A 20,753-nucleotide genomic window follows, 5' to 3' on the forward strand; every position below is an offset into this window, starting at 1 on the left:
TACATTTTACAGTTAAGGGCCATGTGAGCTAGAGTTTCCACCAGGTGGGCATTGCATGGGCAGATCCTATCTCCTTCTGCCAAACCTGCAAACCTGCCCCAAAGGAGGTTAGAAGGATTAGAATTAAACCTGGCCAGTGAAAAGGCCCTTCTTTCTTGCGGATTAAACAAAAATTGTAAGTAATTAAGATTAAATTCCTGCGCCCAAGAGAGTCGAAAATGAAGAGGGGGGCATGTTTTTTCCGCAGCTGAAATTAGTTCCTGGCGATCTATGTCCCACAGCCTAGTTTTTAACATGGTCTTTGGCAACTGGGAAAGCCACAGCGCCCAGGAGATCCTCTGAAATCCCGAGTTGCTGTATCTTTGTGCAAAACAGTTGTAGCCCTGGGGAAAGGAAGGAGTCAGACAGAATGCTAAACACATTTAAAGATGGAATCCTGCATCATAGGCATGGAGTCACATTGAATTGAATGTGACTTACTTAGGAGACATGTATAGGATTGTTTGCATCCAGCACAGCTCTGTCCTGAGCATGAAGTGCCAGTTCTAAACAAGTCTCACACGATGGATGTGAAGGGTAGAAAGAAGAATGTGGGTGTGTGTTTGTGTGTGTGTGTCAGAAGGATGACTTTCTACTCTTTCCCCTGCTGCCCTTTTGGAAGTCCATGATGAAGACTTGTCATCCTCCACCCCATGAGATCTTTCAGCAATCTTTGCTCTGGTGTCCCGTTTTCCCTTTGCCACAGAAGCAACGTGAGGGTGGAAGCGGATCTAGCTAGACGGCGCACCCTCGTGAGACTTAAGCAGTCGAGGAATGCAATTATTTTGTCGCTGGAATTTAAAAGTATATTGGAATTTGAAGGGCAGCGCTTCCCCCATGTTCATGCACGTCCCCGTCCCCCCACTCCAGTCTGCTGGCCGAGGACAGAAACACAAACATGTCTGCATCTTGCCTTCCTTTGCAAGATAGCCTCTGCCCCTAACTGGTCTTATCGTTCTGTTCCCAGTGAAGCAGCCATTCCTACGTCCTCAGACGGTTCTGCTTGGGAAAACATATGTTGCTTCTTCATGAACCGCAAAAAACACGAAGACAGCTGGGGTGGGCAAAATCTTCGAGTGCCAGTTCCTTCGTAGCCATCTTCAGGGCATGGGGTGCAAAGGCGCCCTCATGGAGAACAGCTTCACGGGGCCGACATCATCTTTAAAAGGGGCGAGGGGACAGATCCCTAGGCAGCTAAGGGAGGTGTTTGCTTCGCCCACTTGCGGGAGGCCAAGTAGGAATGGCAGCTGTGGGGATGGTCACCAGGGAAAGCACCCTGCGCTGATGACTCAAGGTCCTCTTTTGAACATTTCGGGTGGTCTGAGGGCAAGTTGAAGCGTGAGGGGAAAGCTGGCTTTGCCCGTCTCACTGGCCCATGTGAAACATGACTTCCCTCATGGTGGCATTCTGAGGGAAAAGCGGGATGATGATGATGATGATGATGATGATGATGATAATGATAATAATGATGATGATAATCATCATCATCATCATCATCATCTAACTCAAAATATCAAACCCCGGTGACTAAGAGCAGGAATATGATGCTTGGTGCAGACCTTACTTTTTGAGAATAAGCATAAAAACGCTATGTGGTATTTTGTTTTCAGTAGGCATTTTATATGTGGTCCCCCCACCCCCACTCTGGCTGCTCTTTCTAAATAATGTTTAACATGCACACAAACCTGAGCCCTTTGAATGTGTTGAGTTGGCAACTGAAAAAATAAGTTCAATTGTACCAGCACCCTAAAACCAGGTGACTGTAAAATTTGTGTGAATTTTCTCTTAGTAAGTCCTTTCTGCCCCTCCACTATTTATTCCATTCTAGGTATGAACACAGGTATTTCTTTATCTAAACATGCACACTAGAAAAAGATTGACAGGAATTGCACAAGAGCAGATACAGTATTATAATCATATTTCACAGTGTGGGGAAACGAGGATTGTGCTTTGGGTGGGGGAGGACAAGGGAACATCAAATCCCACCCATCTATGGGTTCCAGATATAATAAAGGACCAGAATACAGCAGCTGCATTTAACTTTATGAAGATCACCAGAGTACTCAAAGCTTAAGCCCAGCTGAGCTAACTCTGGATGTTTTCCTTCAACATTACCCCACTTCCAGGTCCCAAATCCTGTTGCTTAAAGATAGTCCCCATACATATATCAGCCATTTTTTTAAAAAAAGGATCTTGTGCAAGTTTGCTCTTATGCAAGACCTCTATCAAAATATTGCCCCTGCTCCAGTGAGGAGGTTCCTTCGACCAGCCATTTACTTTCCAAGAAAGAAGCTGGAGCAGAATGAGTGCAAGTTTTCACAGCCTTTATTGGGGTTCATGGCTCCCACAGCCACCACTCCAGCCAGCCTCCACAACAGCCTGGTTGTGGCAAGTGGCCGCTGAGTTGCAGATATCAGTCTGGACATTCCACTTGTGCACCAGCAGTAAAATGGCTAGGTTATGATCCTCAGCTGAGCAGCAAAACAGAGCAAAGGGGGTAGTGATAGAAGCCAGCCACATGACAAACTGCCCACTAAAACTAAGGAGCTTCAACATCAGTGACTGCAGATGTATAACATGTTATACTAACTGGATTTTGTGTGCTAAGGAGCAATCAATATTAAATGGGGTGGGGAGCATGGGCTAGTTTTCTTATGACTTCACCTTGATACACTAAAAACTTGCATGCATGAGTAGCACCAGAGCTTTTTCCTTTTTTTTTTATAATATTTTTTATTAAAGAATTTTTATATAACACAAACAAAACATACATAAACAAGCAACAAACAATAACAGAACAAAAAAAAACACAAGTACCATTTCATGTCCTAATTTCTTAAACCTTACTTCCTCGACTTCCTCTCGCTTCCCGTTTCTGTATTCCAAGTTCTTATAATTATTCAGCGAATCTTCCCTTATTTTACTATAAATTTATGTTAGTCATCCTTATTCTCTTTGTCTTAACCATTACTAATAGTAACCATTTATTTTAAGCCCAACATCATTCTAACTGTCATTAATTTTATAGTACTTCTTTAAATAGTCCTTAAACTTCTTCCATTCCTCTTCCGCCGCTTCTCTTCCCTGGTTTCGGATTCTGCTCGTCATTTCTGCCAAACCCATGTAGTCCATCACCTTCATCTGCCATTCTTCCAGTGTGGGTAGATCCTGTGTCTTCCAGTACTTTGCAATAAGTATTCTAGCTGCTGTTGTAGCATACATAAAAAAAATTGTATCTGTCTTTAACACCCCCTGGCCGACAATACCCAAGAGAAAGGCCTCTGGTTTCTTGGGGAAAGTATATTTAAATACCTTTTTCAGTTCATTATAAATCATTTCCCAGAATGCCTTAATCTTCGGGCACGTCCACCAGAGGTGAAAGAATGTACCTTCCTTTTCTTTACATTTCCAACATTTATTATCAGGCAAATGGTAGATCTTTGCAAGCTTGACTGGGGTTATGTACCACCTATAAATCATTTTCATTATATTTTCTCTTAAGGCGTTACACGCCGTAAACTTCAACCCGGTGGTCCACAACTTTTCCCAATCAGCAAACATAATGTTATGACCAATGTCCTGAGCCCATTTAATCATACTTGATTTTACCATTTCATCTTGTGTATTCCATTTCAGCAGCCACCAGAGCTTTTTCCATCTGGAACTCAGTTCTGGCACTGCTAGAAAAATGGCACTGAGTAGCACTCATTCCACAAACTCATCTGGAAGTGCCCCTAAGTGGCTAACACTGATATGGGGAGTAGGAGAATTCCATTAATGAACAAGTACAGCTAAAGCATGCTAATTTGACAGTACTGTATTCACACAGCAGTAGATAACCCAGCCCTGTATTAAACACTAGCAACTAGGAATTCAATGAAAGTGAGAGAACAGGCCTATGGAGGAGAGATGGAGCACTCAGTACTCTCCACACATGAGATAAATGCATCCAAGAGGGACAGAGCTCTCCATCCTTCCTGTCTGCCTCCCAGTAGGCTAGTAAACATTTTTTGCAGGTGATTGGTAACACCTGTGGCTTTATTTACAAGGCTCAGAGGAACCTTATTTTAAATGCACCTTATTCTAGAGTGTAACACTGTCATAAAACATAATTAGTATCCCTAATTGCAAACTACTGCCATGTCCATAATTGCACAACAGTTCTGTTTTAACATACAGGTCACAGTTGTTCCTCCACATGTTCTAGCCCCTGCTAAATTCCACTTTCTGGGAATCACAGATGGGTAGAGTGCTGTTACACTCAGGTCCTGTTTCGGCCCTTCCCATATGTTTCTGGTTGCCCACTATGAGAACAGGTTGCTTGGACTAGGTGAGCCAGTTCCAGCAGGCTTTTCCCGTGTTCTTATGTTTCTTGGATTCCAGCTCCCACCAGCTCCAGCCAGTGCTGGGGACAGCAGCATCTTTGGAAGAGAACTGCATTCAAGGATCAGAAGAGGTGACAGGAACACTGAACTCGAGTCTTAAGGCATGCTAGAATTCAAAGCAGTTCTCAGAGTTCTATGGAGTTGATGTCACAGGTGAGTCTTTTGTGAGCTTAAATGTTCCATCCCAGACAACTCATGTGCTGACTCCCTGCCTCAGTGGGGCCTGTGGATTACACTACCTCTTCTCATCTTCCCTATGAAGCACCTTTATGATCCCAAAGCCTCCCTCTGCCATAGAGAGGAAGGATGGAGCTTCTCCTTGGGCTCTCTGCCCTTTTCCAGTTGTTTTTGTCCTCCTCCACCACCTGTAAGTGACCACAGTCAGAGCTGGCACACTTGAGTTCTGTTCCCCATGTTATGGGAAGCTGAAAGGCTTGTGCAACCCAGAAACTCTTTAGGATTAAGTGGTATAACTGAATGGGAGGTTTCAAGTACAGAACATTAGCCCCTGACAATGAACTATGTATAAAGCTTATATTTTTAAAAAGAAAAAGGTTCCATGTGGCGTTCATTTGCACAGCCAACTAATTCATTTGACTAACATGTACCATATTGAGGGAGGGTGTGCAATACTGGTTTACATTAGAGGTTAACTCTAGAACTGGCCTGGAGTGTTGGTGAGCCATCAAAGACTCCTCCATTGGGGTTAACCACCACTCAATATCCAAAGCCCCAACTAAAGCATGTATTACACATTGTACCACAGTCAGGGTGCAGGGAATGGGAGATCCTACAATATTCTACTGTTCCTCTGTAGTCTGTAGCATCCGGCATCCCTGGACGAATTGGGACAAGTCTCCCTCCCCAGAAGAGAGAGAAGCCCTGGAAGCACCATGGTTAGTGAACATATTTGGCAATGGCAAAAGGTGCCAAGGAGTTGTCCTGAGCAGCTGGTGGATCCTGACAGCAGCCAACTGTTTCCTACTGATGTGAGTAATGTGAGAGATTGGAAGCGCTTTTCTCCTGATGGAGTGCTAGCTCTGGTCCTAAGATGGTTGGTTCTGAAATGAAACAGAGTGCCTGAACAATGAACAGGCTGTTGTGGAGTAAGGTCTCGCCATTCAGGATCTGATAGCTATGGTTGATTATGAAATGACCTTCCATGTTTGCCTTGCAGGCAGCCGAGCAATGTAGAATTCACTGGCGCTCATGGTCGTTTCAGCACCAAGACAGTGAGCCAGTTCATTTCACACCGGGGTTTCAGCTCTTGGGATGCACCACCCAACAATGACCTGGGACTCATTCTGCTTGGCCAGCCAGTTGATTTAAGGAAGCCAGACATATGGCCAGCTTGTGTCATTCGGAAAGAAAAACCCTATGACACACAAGAGGAATGTAGGATTATTGAGCGGAGACACGACGGTGAGTTTGGAGGTGCCCTGTCAAGGTCTGAGGGGATTGTGCTAGTGGGGAAGGTGACCACAGCCAAAGTCATAGGTACTCATAAGTCTGCAAGTTATTTAAAAAGACTAAGTGTATGTGTCACATCTGTTAGAACCACTATACTCAACTAATGTGTATTTGGCACATAGTTTAATATTGAGAGTGTTGGGGTGATTATTACTCAATTATATTATTGTATAATTATATTATTATATAATTATATAAATGATATATCTTAGGGCTATGGAAATATTAGAAAAAATATGGTCAGTGAAGGCTTAGAAGTTTGAGAAGGCTATATAGGAGAATTTTATTTTTTAAAAAAACGCATGCACACACACGCACAGTGCTGAGAATGATGAGTGCTGGAGTGGATCCCTGGAGTTAGGCTAACAGGCCTTGCAGTTTATAGTCATCTCTCCATCTTCACAGGGTCCTTCAGATGGTCAGTGAAGGAGATCATTGTGCATACTTTGGTGACATCGGAATGTGCCAAGCAATGGCCTGACATAGGCAAATCATGGAACTTGTGTGTTTCAAGAGAGGCGTCTAATGACACAAACTGCATGGTAATCCCTTATGAATGGATTCAGGGTCGATTGTGTGAATGGGGACACACACACTTTACACCAACCCTAGTAAAGGTAAAGGACCCCTGACAGTTAAGTCCAGTCACGAACGACTCTGGTGTTGCGGCGCTCATCTCGCTTTACTGGCCGAGGGAGCCAACGTTTGTCCGCAGACAGTTTTTCTGGGTCATGTGGCCAGCATGACTAAGCCGCTTTTGGCGAAACCAGAGTAGCACACAGAAATGCCCTTTATCTTCCCGCCAGAGCGGTACCTATTTATCTACTTGCACTTTGACATGCTTTCGAACTGCTAGATTGGCAGATTGACCTGGCCACAAAAAACCCTTCCCATTGATCACGTTGGGGAGAAGGGATTAAACAATGGCCACTTGCACATAATTTTTTGTCCAGACCACATCTCCACAACAGAGTATATGGGGTGCTTTCTGGTAATGGGGTGGATATGGGGTGACTCACTCATCAACCCATCACAGCTCATTACCATTTGTATATAAATCCCACACAGGGAGACCAGATAATAGGGTGCACAGCATGTGCCTGTATCTCTCTGACTTCATGTTGTACACATAAGCCTCACAAAAGGGAACATGGGAAACAGGTAGAAAGGGTACTTTGTACAGAGAAGAAGCCTCTTGTACAAAGCAACCTGTCTCCAGAACAACCCAGGAGCTTAAGCATTGCTAACATTTCTTCTCTTCCTGGATCCCTTGCCAGGTGCCTTTTCTCTAGCAAATGGGGTACCAGGACAGAGTACTTCACACAATGCTATTGCTGTTGTCATATCTCTTTGCATTTTGTGATGCAGGAAGATGTGTTAAGGCACATCCCTATTGATTTGGGGTCCTTGTTCAAAATTCAAAAAGGAAGCTGCATATGAGAAGGGCAGCACTTCCCTCATACTTCAGCAACGGCCAGCAAATTGTGATTCTGTATTCCAAACCCACTCTACCTCATCAGTTCTCTCTCTCTTTTTTTTAATGATATTTATTACTTTTCGAACAGTTTCGACACAACACTACAAACAAAAAAAGAAAAGAAAAAGAACAATACAAATACAATACAAAAACACTACATAACACATTAAACTAACAAAACCAAACAAAAACAATTTAAAAACACCTCAAACATTTTCAATATCTTATCTTTCATTCGCTTATTTCCAACGACCTCCTCACACCTCCCTTTTTGTATTCCACTTCTATTAATTGTTTCAGCAATTCCTTTCCATCTTCCTCTGTTTTCTATCCTATAATTATCTTAACACATTCTTGCCTTATTTTTTCCTTTAATTTTCTATTAATCTATTTATACTTAATTCCTTATAACATTTCTACTAAAGCCATATAACTTCATTCCAACATTCTTCTAACAGTCATTAATTTTACAATATTTCTATAAATAGTCTTTAAACTTTTTCCAGTCTTCTTCCACCGACTCTTCTCCCTGGTCTCGGATCTTGCCAGTCATTTTTGCCAATTCCATATAGTCCATCAACTTCATCTGCCATTATCCAACACTTCAGTGCTTTCAAGAAGCAGCCATTCTCTCAGCCAGCAAAAAGCAGATGGTTCACAACAAAGTTTAGGGGTCTGGCAGGGCAAGTCCACCTCCTTCTTTGGCATCCGTCAATATCTTAAATTTTACTCGAGGCTTCCTGCCCTGCCAAACAAATCTAGAGACATCCCTCTGCCACCTCCTAAGACAATCTATCCCATCCAAAGCTTGCAATGTTTGAAACAAAAGCAACATCCCCGACAACACAGCAACCCTCATCCCCACCACAGCAACTCGGCCCAACAATAACAACTTCAGATTTGTCCATATTTCCAAATCCCCCTTCTCTTCAATCCAACGTCCTTCACAGTTATCCTTGAATAGTTTCACATTTTTGGTGGTCATACTAACCCCCAAATACCTCTCTTTCTCAACCGATGTTAGTCCTGTCTCCTCCTGAAACTCTGTCAAGCTTTCCTTTTCCAATTCAGATAGAGCTCTGGTCCTCAAATTCATCTGTTCTTCTTTAAGTTCAATCATAACAAATGTCAGCTTATGTTCATCAAGTTGTCCTTGTATGGATGGAACTCTCTCTCTCTCCAGTTGTATTGCTTTACATTCAGCAGCAAGGGTTTTCTCCTTGACTTCATCCGCAGTTTGCCATACCAGAGTAGATTCCTGTATCAATTTCTGGATGGTTTCTGTATTGGTATTCACCTTTAGTCCCAGATTATTTAAACTTTCTACAATTAAGTCTATTTTAATATTTGCAGCATCCACTTTCACATTTATCACGTCTGTTTTATTGTGAAGCTGTTCCAGCGAATCGTTTATTTTCACTAATGCGACCGCTAAGGCCTCTTCTGTCGACATTCCGTCTGTTTTTTCCTTTCCATTTGCCATAACACTTAAGAGATTCAAGGTCAATCCCAGAGTCTCACAATTTTTTATCTTGCAGCTGGAAATTCCCCTAGCCCAGCTCCTGTAAAGCAACCAATTTCAAAAGCTTCCACTAGGGGAAAACAGTTTCTATTTGTATTAGTCAGTAAAGTCCTCTTTTAAACACAGTTCCAATAATCCAAAGTTAGTTTCAGTTTTCAGATACTTTTACTTTTACTCCTTTTTTTTTTTTAAGAACAGCCGGAGACAGTAGAAACAATGTATTCTCTTGTTTAGCTACCTGTCTATGAACGTTCTAAACGCTGTCAATGTCCAGGGTCAGAGTGGCGGTATTTTAACTCTCTTGACTCTCTCCTACAGGCATATTCAGTCCACCACTTCCCCCCCTCTTCTCCTGTCTCCAAAGGGGGGGTTTAGTTCTTTGCCGATGGAGTTAGTCTTTTACAAAAGGCTTTCCAAGACTTCAGCTTGCAGCCACATTGCTTTAGTTTATTTACAAAAGGGGGAGGCGGACTTCCTGTATTGAACCTCCCCGTTTCGATACCAAATTAAACGTTTAAAAATCCAATTCTCCCACTTCAGCTCTACTCACGGGTAATTACTTTAGAGTCAAATTGTCCACAGGAAAAGCTCAGTGCTCTCTGGCAACAGCTATGCGGCTTCGCTCCGTGGAAGAAGCAGACGATTCAAAGCACCGTGCCTCTCACCCCATGTCGCTCTGGATCCCCAAAACCGGGTTTCCCCACGAGTAGGGGAGGCGCAAAAGGTGCCAGCCGAATCCCACGTTCACAGGCTTCTCCCACCTGTGATTTTTATGGGTCTCCGCCTTTGCCGTGGCGGTACAGACCCAAATTCCCACAGGGCAAATTCCTCCCGATCAGAGGAATTCCGCCATTGCTGGAGGCACCAACCCGGAAGTCCCCTCTACCTCATCAGTTCTCTAGTGGGTGCCCATTCTATACTTCCCTTTTCTAGTCACCATTTTGTGTATGTGGGAAGTTAGATCTGGTCTTATACTATTTGATAGGACCAATGTGATTAGAAAGGAACTACAGTCAGCAGAGGGGAAGGGAAGATTGTCCAAGGTTTGGAAATACCAGAATTCTAATGGGATTTTTTTAAAAGTGTGAGTGTATAGGACACCAACAAACATTACCAGAAAGCACAAATAGTTATGTAGGAGAAATGAAGGGCGGGGATGACAGGGACACCTTTTCTTCATTCTGGACACATCCTGTCATGTTTCACCTGCTGGTGCGGACAGGAAACAGCACAATCAAACAAAATAATTGCCTCTTCATGCCAACTGCAGCATAGCTGAGGAGCTGGAAAAAAACTACTGAGCTCCTATACTTCCCAAGAGGCAGCCTTTCTTACTGCTTTTAGTGACACAGACCCCTTTTTATCATCTGCTTTAGTTGTCTCATTCCATTTCTGATTATCATGCTCTCTTTTCTGCTACAGGTGTCTGTAGGCAGTCCTGTGATTTGTCGTGACCCTGGCAGCGGGCACTGGGAGGTGATGGGTGTTGTGTCCCAGAGCTTACACGACTGCACAGCTCCTATCCTGGCTTCTCAGATTTTATCCCATTTGAAGTGGCTGAGTCAAGAAGGAGCACTTGGTCCACAACTGAAAGATAGCAAGACCACTAATGGTGAATTGTCTTCCCCAGCAATCACACCATTATATGCTCTGTCTGAAACAGAAGGAGAATTATCTTCAACAGCTGGAGAATCTGTAACATTCCCAACAGGCATAGTATTCACATCAACAGCACAAACAACCACACAAGTCCCACAAGCTTCTATAACACCCCCAATTGTGGAACAAGAATCTGAAGCATCTGAAGCAGTTGGACCTGTTGAACCATCAGAAGTAGCTTTGACATCCAACCCTCCACTGTTGGATTCTACCTTTACAAATGAACTCCCATCGCCAGAAGCTACAAAACCATTGACTGTAATACCTACAACTTCAGTGCACTCTACATCTTCACTCAATAGACTACAGTCAGTAGTCACAATAGTTGCAGCAGATAATCATGTAAATTTTACAACAACCACAACAATTCAGAAAACATCCACAACAACACAGTCCCTCCCCAATATCACAACACCCCATGTAACACTTACAACTACCAGACACTCCTCATTTTTATCATCTTCAACAACTGGACAGACATCTACAATGGCCAGAGAAACATCTTCTGTAGTGTCTTCCACACTTGAACATTTATCTTCTGCAACATCTACAATAGCACTAAAATCCACAACAATGCAGAAGTCGTCCACAACAACAGGGCAGTCATCCACAACAACAGGGCAGTTGTCCACAACAACAGGGCATTCGCCCACAACAACAGGGCAGTCGTCCACAACAGCAGGGCAGTCGTCCACAACAACAGGGCATTCGTCCACAACAACAGGGCATTCGCCCACAACAACAGGGCAGTCATCCACAACAGCAGGGCAGTCGTCCACAACAACCAGGCAGTCGTCCACAACAGCAGGGCAGTCGTCCACAACAACAGGGCAGTCGTCCACAACATCCTCTACAACCAACCAAATATCTGTAACATCCACAATACACTCAACAGAAATGTCAGCTGTTGTACCACCACATATAATAATAATACCTGCTACCACTTCACAGCCACAAACGCCTCCTTCAACAGCCGTAGCATCCATACCAGACACTTATATCAACCAAGGTGCTCCTGTTCATATTGTTGTAGCCAGGCCACAGTTCCCCAAGAGTAAACGCGAGGAAGGCCCATCTCCTGGCCCTTCCCTAGCATTACTTGCCCCACCTAGTGTAACCATAATGCCCAACTTGCAACTCCCTGTACAGGTGACGCTGAAACAGTGTGAGATGGGACTGGCATGGGATGCCAACTCCCATACCTACCAACTTAACAAGATGGCAGTTCTTACGGATCGCAAATTTGGTGAGTACATGTACTCCCCACCCCTGAAAAATAATAATAATAAGGGGGAGATCTGAGGAACTGGTTATGTGTGTGCCACCAGTTGCTCCCCCATCATTCTGTCGGGAAATAGACTGTACTGGATAATATTATTTCAGACTTCCGTTAGATAAACTGAGAACTGAAGGCAAGCAAATTTATTTCTAATATGTTGGTCTTTCCCTTCAGGATGTGGGCTGCGGCCTGGTTTTGTGCCCAAATGCCCAAGCTGCTCTGAGGCGGAGTTGGGGGAATTTCCCTCAGTTGTTGCCCTCACGCTGCCCATCCAGCATTTCTGTGCTGGCTCCATTCTCAACCCCTGGTGGATTTTAACCTCAGCCAACTGTGCCAACCTTATGTAAGTATCCTGTTTTCAGGTTGACCTAGTTCTAGATGGGTGCATTGTCTTGGTCTCTCTCTCTCTCTCTCTCTCTCTCTCTCTCTCTCTCTCTCTCTCTCTCTCTGCATTTTCAATTTTACAGTACACCATACACATTTTGCCTTATACTATTTTTTACAGACTTCCCAACCTAACCTTCAGTGACATTCTAACAGAACCTTAGTTCGCTGCATTTCCATTGTTTTCTACACCTTATTTTAATTCTACCAATTCCTTCCTTTTATTTTACTGTTGTTCAAACGGTTGCTTGCAGGCCAGTTGTAATATCATTTCTTTTTAGGTACTCTCTGAAATATTCCCACTCAGCCCTTGTCCTCCCTTCATCACAATCCCTTATTTCAGAAGTCATGCTTGCTAACTCTGCAAACTGTCAGTTTATCAAACAATTGCTCTTCTGCTTTGTCTTTCCAAATCTTTGCATACATAATTCTTGTAGCAACTGTGGCCTATAAAAATAGGTTACACACCTTTTGGGGTAGCTCCTCTCCTATGATGGCTAGATGGAAGGCTTCGAGTTTTGGGGGGAAAGCTGAATTTAAAGATTTTTTTAAATTCTTCATCGACCATCTCCCAATATTTTTAACTGCTTGCAAGGCCACCACATGTGTTCTAGGGATCCTTCCTCCTCTGAGCATATCCAACAGAGTTTAGAGCCCCTTTTGTACATTTTGATGAGTCTTGTGGGCATCAGGTACCACCTATACACAATTTTTAATATATTCTCCTTCATCTGATAACAAGCTGAAAAATGAATTTTTTGGTGCCATACATGGCATGGCAACTGCAGAAGGGGGGAAAACAGAATATTATAAATAAAATTGCAGTGGTAGACCAAAACTCTAAAGATATAAGGAATGAATTTCAATGGTTTTACTCAAAACTGTACTTTTATCTGCCCTGAATCCTTCAACATTCAGCTTCACTGAATGTCTCGAAGTTCTAGTGTTATGAAACACCATCCACTTCCTCCATAATTTTATACATTTCTATCATGCCTCCTCTTACACATCTTTTCTTTAAACTAAGAAGCCCCAAATGTTGTAAGCTTTTCTGATAGGAGAGTTGCTCCATCTCCTTGATCATTTTGGTTGCCCATTTCTGAACCTTTTTCAGCTCTACAATAAATACTCTTTTTGAGCTGTGGTGACCAGAAGTGTACACAGTATTCGAAAGGTGGTTGCACTATGACTTGAATAACTGCATTATGATATCAGCATTTTTATTTTCAAGTGGAATTTACCTTTCCACAGCTGCCACACATCTTCATCAAGCTATCCACTATGACCCTTGGTTTCGTTCCTGGTCAAATGAAGTTGTTGTTGTTTGCCCATGTATACATTGAATTGCATTTGCCATTTTACTGCTGTTCACTCTTACAAAATATATTGCTGCCCCAAGCACCTGATTGCTACCAGTATTGCATCCATTTTAAAATGCTGAATTTTATTGTATTATTATTATTATTATTATTATTATTATTATTATTATTATTATTTTATACTGCCCTTCATCCTAGGATTACAAGGTAGTTTACTAGCATGCTAGAACAGTATGCATTTTTATCCTTCCCAGTGATTTCCAGACTTGTGCTGAGTTGCACCTTAAAACGTTACCCAGCCACCACATTGGAACATGTGTTCATCATTCTCTGCCCACTGAAGTAGGAAGTCCTTATGTAGCATTAATAACCTTCCCACCCCAAATATATGTCATTTGTTTTACATGCTGTGCAGGTGTAATGGGGCCACAGAAGCACATTTTATTTGATCATTTTATATACAGTTCACAGTTCATATAATAAAAGTTCAAATAACAACAGTATCTACAAGAGAGTGCTCAATACCTGCTTCCGCAACATGTTGTGTGTGGTTGCTGAAACTATTATGTTGCTGTATCTCTGTTTCAGAAAAAATTCAGAAGCTTTGGCCCTGGTGCAGGCTGGTCTAGTTGACATCTCCAAGGCAACGTACTCAGTGCAGACCCGCCAGTCTCTGACACACCCAAACTGGTTGGAGCACAGGGACCTTCACAACCTGGGCCTTTTGCAGTTGGAGGAGCCACTGGAATTTGGTCCCTTTGTTGCACCTGTGTGTCTCTCAGACAAGGCAGATGCAATAGGTGACTTCAGAAATTGTTGGCTACCAGGCTGGTCTGTGCTGGAAGGTGAGTGGTGCACTTGCTTTCTCCTTGTACACTGTGATCTGAATTGCACAGGGAGGGGCTCTCTTAAATGACCTTGTTGGTTCTTCCAGTCTCTGTGATTCTGTGAGCAAGATTGCATATCAGTTAGTAGTTAGGGTCCCCAGGCTGAGGCTTGGAAAAGATACTCAAGAGAGATAAGTCTCTCTGGTTTTGTGCAGGGCCCTCTCATGAAATGATGCATAAAAGGTATAATGCTAGTGTCACATCACTCTTGCAGCCAGCCAGAGAGCTGTCTTGTTGTTTCAGATAAGTCTGGGAACATCAACCTTCCACAGCTCATCTTCATGGACACTCCTGTCCATTGTCCACTCTCTATCCCAATATTCCTTTTCTTTTGCCCTGGTCTGGACTCTTCTCCTTATTCCTCTTGCCCACTTCAACTTTCAGCCCTCCTGTTCCCATCTGCTCAATTTCTTTATCCTACTATAGGGGTGGGGAACTTGCAGTACTCCAGTTGCTAAGGGACTCCATCTCCCACTGGCCTCAGCCAACATTGTCAAAGGTCATGTATGATGGGAGCTGTAGTCTGGCAACAGCTGGAAGGTGAAAGGATTCTCATCTCTGTGCCCTGCTGGTGGTCATCACTGAGGGCATGGAGATGGATTTATGCTGCCTAACTTGAGGGCAGATGGTGCTACCCCCATGTGTTCTCTCCCTGCTGTAGGAGGCCCTGCCGTGCTGCTGAGACATCCCTTAGACATCCTGAGCGTCACCAGCTGCGACCAGCTTGGGGAGCAGCTCTCCAATGCCATATTCTGTATCAAGGCTCAAATGGGCCCGGAAGGAGTCTGCACGGTGAGAGATAGCTTGGGAGTAGATCATCTTTATGACCCACCTCCACCGCTTTTTGACTCGGTGCTGATATCAGCTGGCTGTGGATTTAAAAAGTCAGTCTCCTCACCCATTTGTTAAACTGAAGAGGTTAAAAGACATAATTCCTGCCTGCCACACATAGCTCTTTCAGGTGTACAACAGCACCTAGATATTGCATGTTCTCTGTCTGTCTGTCTCTCTGTCTCTCTCATACTGCTATCATGGATCCAGTAGATGGGTATTTACAAATTACCTTTTTACATGGTTTGCATAAAGCAGAGGCGGCATGTCGAAACAGGAAGTGCCGCCTTGCCCTGCCACTGCCGCTACCATACCTGCTGCCACTAGTGTTCTTCTCTACCTGCCCTGCTGCCAACAGCACCAATTTTGGGTGAGATATCACTGAAATTGCACAAGATGGTGCATGCTCCACAAGGTCTTGCAAAATTTCGGATGTGATTTCAGCCAAAATCGGCACCAGTACTAGCACCATTTCTGTGCCAGCAGTGGGGCAGGTGGGGCACCTGCAGGGCTAAAGCCTTGTGGGCTCCTGCTGTTTGAGGCAGCTACTGAGCCAGCTCTAGCATAAAGTGCCCCACAGAAAGCAGGTCAACTGCTGTTTGAAAGTGTTAAGTTTTGGGTGAACATATCAGACAACACAGCGATTCTTCAAACAGCTCTTGTTTATTCACAGGTCAGAACAGAACTGAACTGAAGGGTTCAGTCAGCCTGCTTATATAGAGCTCCAGTACAACGTAACTGTAACAATTTTCTAAAACTATCCAATCACTGAACGTCACTTTTGATCCCTTATTTGCATAACTATCTACAGTATCCCCCTGCTGGCCCAGGATGAGAACTTCAGTACATAACAGAAAGAGTGTAATGATTGGGAAGTTTCTTTTGTACCTACTTCCCTTTCTCATTTTCTCTTCCTTCTCCCTCCTCCTATCCAGGGTGATGTGGGTTCTCCGCTGATCTGCCCTGACCCCCAGGATGGGGCCTGGCTTCAGCTGGGGGTGCTGAGCAGTTTTGATGAAGCCTGCTCTCGCCCCTATGTCTTCAGCAGTCTGCCCCACTACCTGCCCTGGTTGGAGAGGACCACAAAGGTTGCAGGGTATCGTTACAATCGCACAGTTCCTTGGAAACATCTGAGGCCTACAAAAAATCTTAGGCAGCTACAGAAACCAGAGAGTGAGTGATAGCTTGGAATTTCTCATGTGAGCTGCTTCAAAACACATGTCCCTTCTCCCCCTGGTCACTGTGGCCTGTACCTATGATGGCACAATGCCTTCCAGAGCACCCCTGAATGGCATTCCATGTACATTTCCTGCTGTTTAGAGTTAGCCTCCCTTGCTCTGCTATTGTCCTCTCCCCTACCACACGCTGACCCGGCCTCTTTGACCTCTTCAGCCCTGGCTGCATGGATCTCAGCACAATTGTCCTTGCCCTGGCAAGTGCTCATCGCCACATGTGAGAATCAGAGCTGCGGGGGCTCAATTCTGAACCGCTACTGGGTGTTGACTACAGCACAGTGTGTTCAACAGACGTAAGTGATGCCCCCATTCTCCTGGCCTTCTTCAGAATCAGTGCCAAACGGGAGAAGCATGGTGGGCCAACTTAGGCCCACAGGCTAGAGGTTCTCTAGCCCTGTGTTAGGAGATCAGAGCCCATGCCCTTTGGGGGACTCTAGTTCTTTTATCAATATTCATCCATTCCGTGCTACATGTTAGGGTAGGGAGACATTTCATTACAGGATGAATGTGAACGAGGCACACCTATTTTGTTCACCTAGGCTGTAGGACATGGGTAGGCAAACTAAGGCCCGGGGGCCAGATCCAGCCCAATCGCCTTCTAAATCCGGCCCTTGGACGGTCTGGGAATCAGTGTGTTTTTACATGAGTAGAATGTGTCCTTTTATTTAAAATGCATCCCTGGGTTATATGTGGGGCATAGGAATTTGTTCATTCCCCCCCCAAAAAAAATATAGTCTGGCCCCCCACAAGGTCTGAGGGACAGTGGACCGGCCCCCTGCTGAAAATGTTTTCTGACCCCTGATGTAGGATATAGCTGCCCAGAGGGCATACAGGAAAGGGAGATGGCTGTGCTCCGCAGCATCACCAATGAGCTCAGGTAACATGAACAGAAGCAAGAAAAAGGCCTAGATTAGTTTTAACATAGGTCAACATCAAGTTTACCATAGTTTATGAAGGAGTTGTTACTTTGAATAAACTATGTAAACATAGCTGAGCCTGCTGCCTGCCCTGTCCCATCATTATGGGTCCTAAAGGTAAAGGTAAAGGGACCCCTGGCCATTAGGTCCAGTCGTGGCCAACTCTGGGGTTGCGGCGCTCATCTCGCTTCATTGGCCGAGGGAGCCGGCATACAGCTTCCGGGTATGTGGCCAGCATGACTAAGCCGCTTCTGGCGAACCAGAGCAGTGCATGGAAACACTGTTTACCTTCCCGCCGGAGCGGTACCTATTTATCTACTTGCACTTGATGTGCTTTCAAACTGCTAGGTTGGCAGGAGCAGGGACTGAGCAACGGGAGCTCATCCCTTCATTGCGGGGATTTGAACCGCCGACCTTATGGGTCCTACCAAGAGCAAAAAAAATGAAGAACAAGAGACTATTCCCTGTTAGTGATGGCTAGTGCCCATTTGGGACTGGTAGGGTGGGAAGCAGGGAGGCCAAAATGGAGTTGGGAGTCAATAACAGCCAGCGCCAACTGATTCTAGTTTTGTCCCCATCCTGCTCCCTGTGGAGTTCTGCAAGGGCAACCCAGAGACTGAGGAGGAGGAAAAAGCAGCCGGCCAGTGCCATCACCTGAACTGGTTGTGGCTAAGAAGGCAGGTGGGTAGGGGCTCAGGGCAGACTGAGGTTGGTGGGGCAGCGCCCCATTTGCCTTAATGGACTAGCCTACACTATTCCCTTTGCCTTGTTGCTTTTCCTTTGACCCAAAACAGAGTTATTCCAGGCCCCTCTTTACTGTTTGCAGGGACCCAGCAAACATAGCTGTCTTTGTGAGGCTGACACACCCCAAGGGCCACGCCAGAGGCATCCATGTTGCTGCAATTTACCCTTATGAGGAGACGGCGCAGCACAGTCTCTCTGGCAGCTCCAACGTGGCTCTGCTGCTCCTCCAGAAGCCCATCGCCTTTGACCAACATGTGGCTGCTATGGCGTACTTCCCAAAGGAGCCCTGGGATAGCTGCAAAGTGATGGGTCTACAAATGATGCCATCTGGTATGCCAGGAGACTGACTGGGAGTGGGGTGAGAGTGGGGTGGAGGGAGAGGGAGAGGAGAGAGGGACCTTGCTATTGTATAGGGCTGTATGCTCCAAGACTATTTCAAACAGTCTCTGTTCCTTAACATCAAATATCCCTTAGTACATTCATTTGGAAGCCCTGTGACGCTGCATCAAGTTGCAGCATGATTTGTGCAGGCAGCCAATGGAGCTTAACCTGGCTTTTGCCCCCAACTACTCTGTGTGTGCGCGCGCACGTTTGCTTACACACACACACACACACACACACACACACACACACACACACACACACAGAGCTTGTGTGTGAACTGTAAGGATCAGCTGTGCTGAGTGGAAGTGGACAGTCCTTGAAGACACACCCACCAGGGACACATCTACTCTCCAAATCTATATTCCATCAATCTTTATGCAATGGCCATGGCAGCCTGCAAAGAATCCTGAGCATTGTAGTTTGGCAAGGGTGCTGAGACTTCTCAGCGATGTCTCACAGAGCAAAAAATCCCCAAGGTTATCTGAGGAGAAGGAATGGCTATAAAATTAGTGCAAGTGTACCAGAAAGATGTTGAGAGGAACTCTTGACTGTCGCTGCCTCACGGCACCTCTTGTGTCTCCCTAGTAACATTTGTTAAATGACATGTTACATGCCATCATCATGCACATTGCAAACATCATCCAATGAAGTACAGTGAAAAAACACTGAAAGCAATGATGATATATCTCATGTCCTGGCAGTTGCAGGAGGGGACCATATGTCTGTGGTAACGTGTCCCTCACAACATGTAAATTAGGCCCCGTGTTTATGGCGTAGATATGATGAAAGCATTTGGCTAAAAGCGTAGGGAAGTGGTGGATTTTTCAGTGGTGCTAAACTAGATTATTATTGTGGTGATGGAAGCAGAGGTGGGGTGGGGGCACAATTCCTGAGACAAATTAGTTCAGGATAAAATGGTGTGATTCAGCGGACAAATGTAGAGTCTGGGCATTTGGGAGTCAAGGCTGGATTCTGACAGGGTGGAGCTTGGGGCAGTATGCCATAGGATGGAGGAAGGATTCTGGAAGTTTTCTTTCCCAAAAGTGGGAAGTGAATTGGAAGCAGTTTGCTGGCTAATCACCCATCTTTTGACAGGTGAAATTGGGGCTGACTCCAGCGCATACCAAGTCAAGGTGCTGATGCCCTCAGACTGTGCCAAGGAACATCCTGGGGTCAATCCAGGCATGTACTGTGTTGTAAGAAATAGCTCTAGCTACCTTCCTGGTGCTGCTGTGAGTATCTCTCCAAACAGCCTCCAACCAACCACTCATCTTCACACCTTGTGATAGGCCATTCTTGCTTCATTCTTTTCTTCTTCTCCCAGGTAGGTGAGGGTGCAGCCCTGCTGTGCCACTTGGAGGCCAAGAGCATGACATGGAGCCAGGTTGGCTTGATGAGTGAGCCCTTTCCGGGATCCCAGATGGTTGTTCTGTCCTCCAGCATCACCTCCTATGTGGACTGGATAGAAAAAACGTCCAGACAAGCCAAGCACCAATTATTCCTGCCCCGTGGGAGAGCAGCAGCCTGTGGACCAAGTAGCTGGATGCTCCTCCTGATCCTCTCATTGTTTAGGGAGGCAGAGTTAGGCTGAACACACATATTAGTGTGTTCTCATTCCTATTGAAGGTGCTGCCTTGGAGGGTTCAGCTTCTGCAGTCGATTACCGGGTGCATGACTTTCCGTGCTGGAGGTGGCCCCGCTCTCCTCATCTCTGCAGGCACCATGGGATATCCACAACAAATTGCCAGGTGAAGGGCAGTTGCCACAGTCGCCTCCAGCAGTGGTCTATCAAGTCTCAGCTGGGATGGCCCAGATGTGCACCTTTCCGGACAATGCCATTAACTAGAGGCCTGTCCCTGGGAGTGAGAGTCTAGCAACAAGACTTGAGGCTACTGTGGACTTCTGCGCCAGCTATTGCTTCAGTAAACGAGCAAGTAACAAAAATGAGATGGAGATATTTCAAGAATATGTAAGGCATCATCCTAAGGACTTTAAGGGAGAAAGATAGAAAAACCATGGTAGACGTTCTGGAGAATTTTCTATACAATACATAGTCGACCCTCCAGATAGCTTCTGATTTGTGCAGTCTCCCGTTACTTCTCCCAAGCATGGTATTTGCATAGAATATGTGTTTGCAATTGGGAAGTATAGCTGATATCAGCACTTGGACTCTAATCTTATAATTAAAACTACGAATCAATAAAACAAAAATGCTCTCAAA

The 20,753-nt window shown here is 44.9% G+C and overlaps 1 protein-coding gene across 5 annotated transcripts; it reads left to right on the top strand.

Annotated features, from left to right (window-relative positions):
• The first annotated feature begins 4,579 nt into the window (after nucleotides 1–4,579).
• LOC128405285 (uncharacterized) lies at nucleotides 4,580–20,753 on the top strand. Of its 5 annotated transcripts, none has more exons than XM_053371761.1 (13): nucleotides 4,580–4,791; nucleotides 5,242–5,413; nucleotides 5,602–5,846; nucleotides 6,300–6,436; nucleotides 10,316–11,798; nucleotides 12,006–12,174; nucleotides 14,123–14,379; nucleotides 15,083–15,213; nucleotides 16,188–16,425; nucleotides 16,645–16,780; nucleotides 18,231–18,478; nucleotides 19,628–19,764; nucleotides 19,861–20,008. In XM_053371761.1, exons 1-13 carry the CDS (start codon nucleotides 4,731–4,733, stop codon nucleotides 19,903–19,905), a joined length of 3,459 nt encoding a protein of 1,152 aa, XP_053227736.1. In that variant the 5' UTR covers nucleotides 4,580–4,730; the 3' UTR covers nucleotides 19,906–20,008. The 5 variants fall into 5 exon arrangements, with proteins under 5 accessions (XP_053227736.1, XP_053227738.1, XP_053227734.1 ...); XM_053371759.1 differs by having other exon boundaries at nucleotides 4,581–4,791; nucleotides 19,857–20,753; XM_053371760.1 differs by having other exon boundaries at nucleotides 4,581–4,791; nucleotides 5,242–5,320; nucleotides 19,857–20,753.

The sequence above is a fragment of the Podarcis raffonei genome, chromosome 17 (assembly GCF_027172205.1).
Source record: "Podarcis raffonei isolate rPodRaf1 chromosome 17, rPodRaf1.pri, whole genome shotgun sequence".
NCBI classification, from domain to species: Eukaryota; Metazoa; Chordata; class Lepidosauria; order Squamata; family Lacertidae; genus Podarcis; species Podarcis raffonei.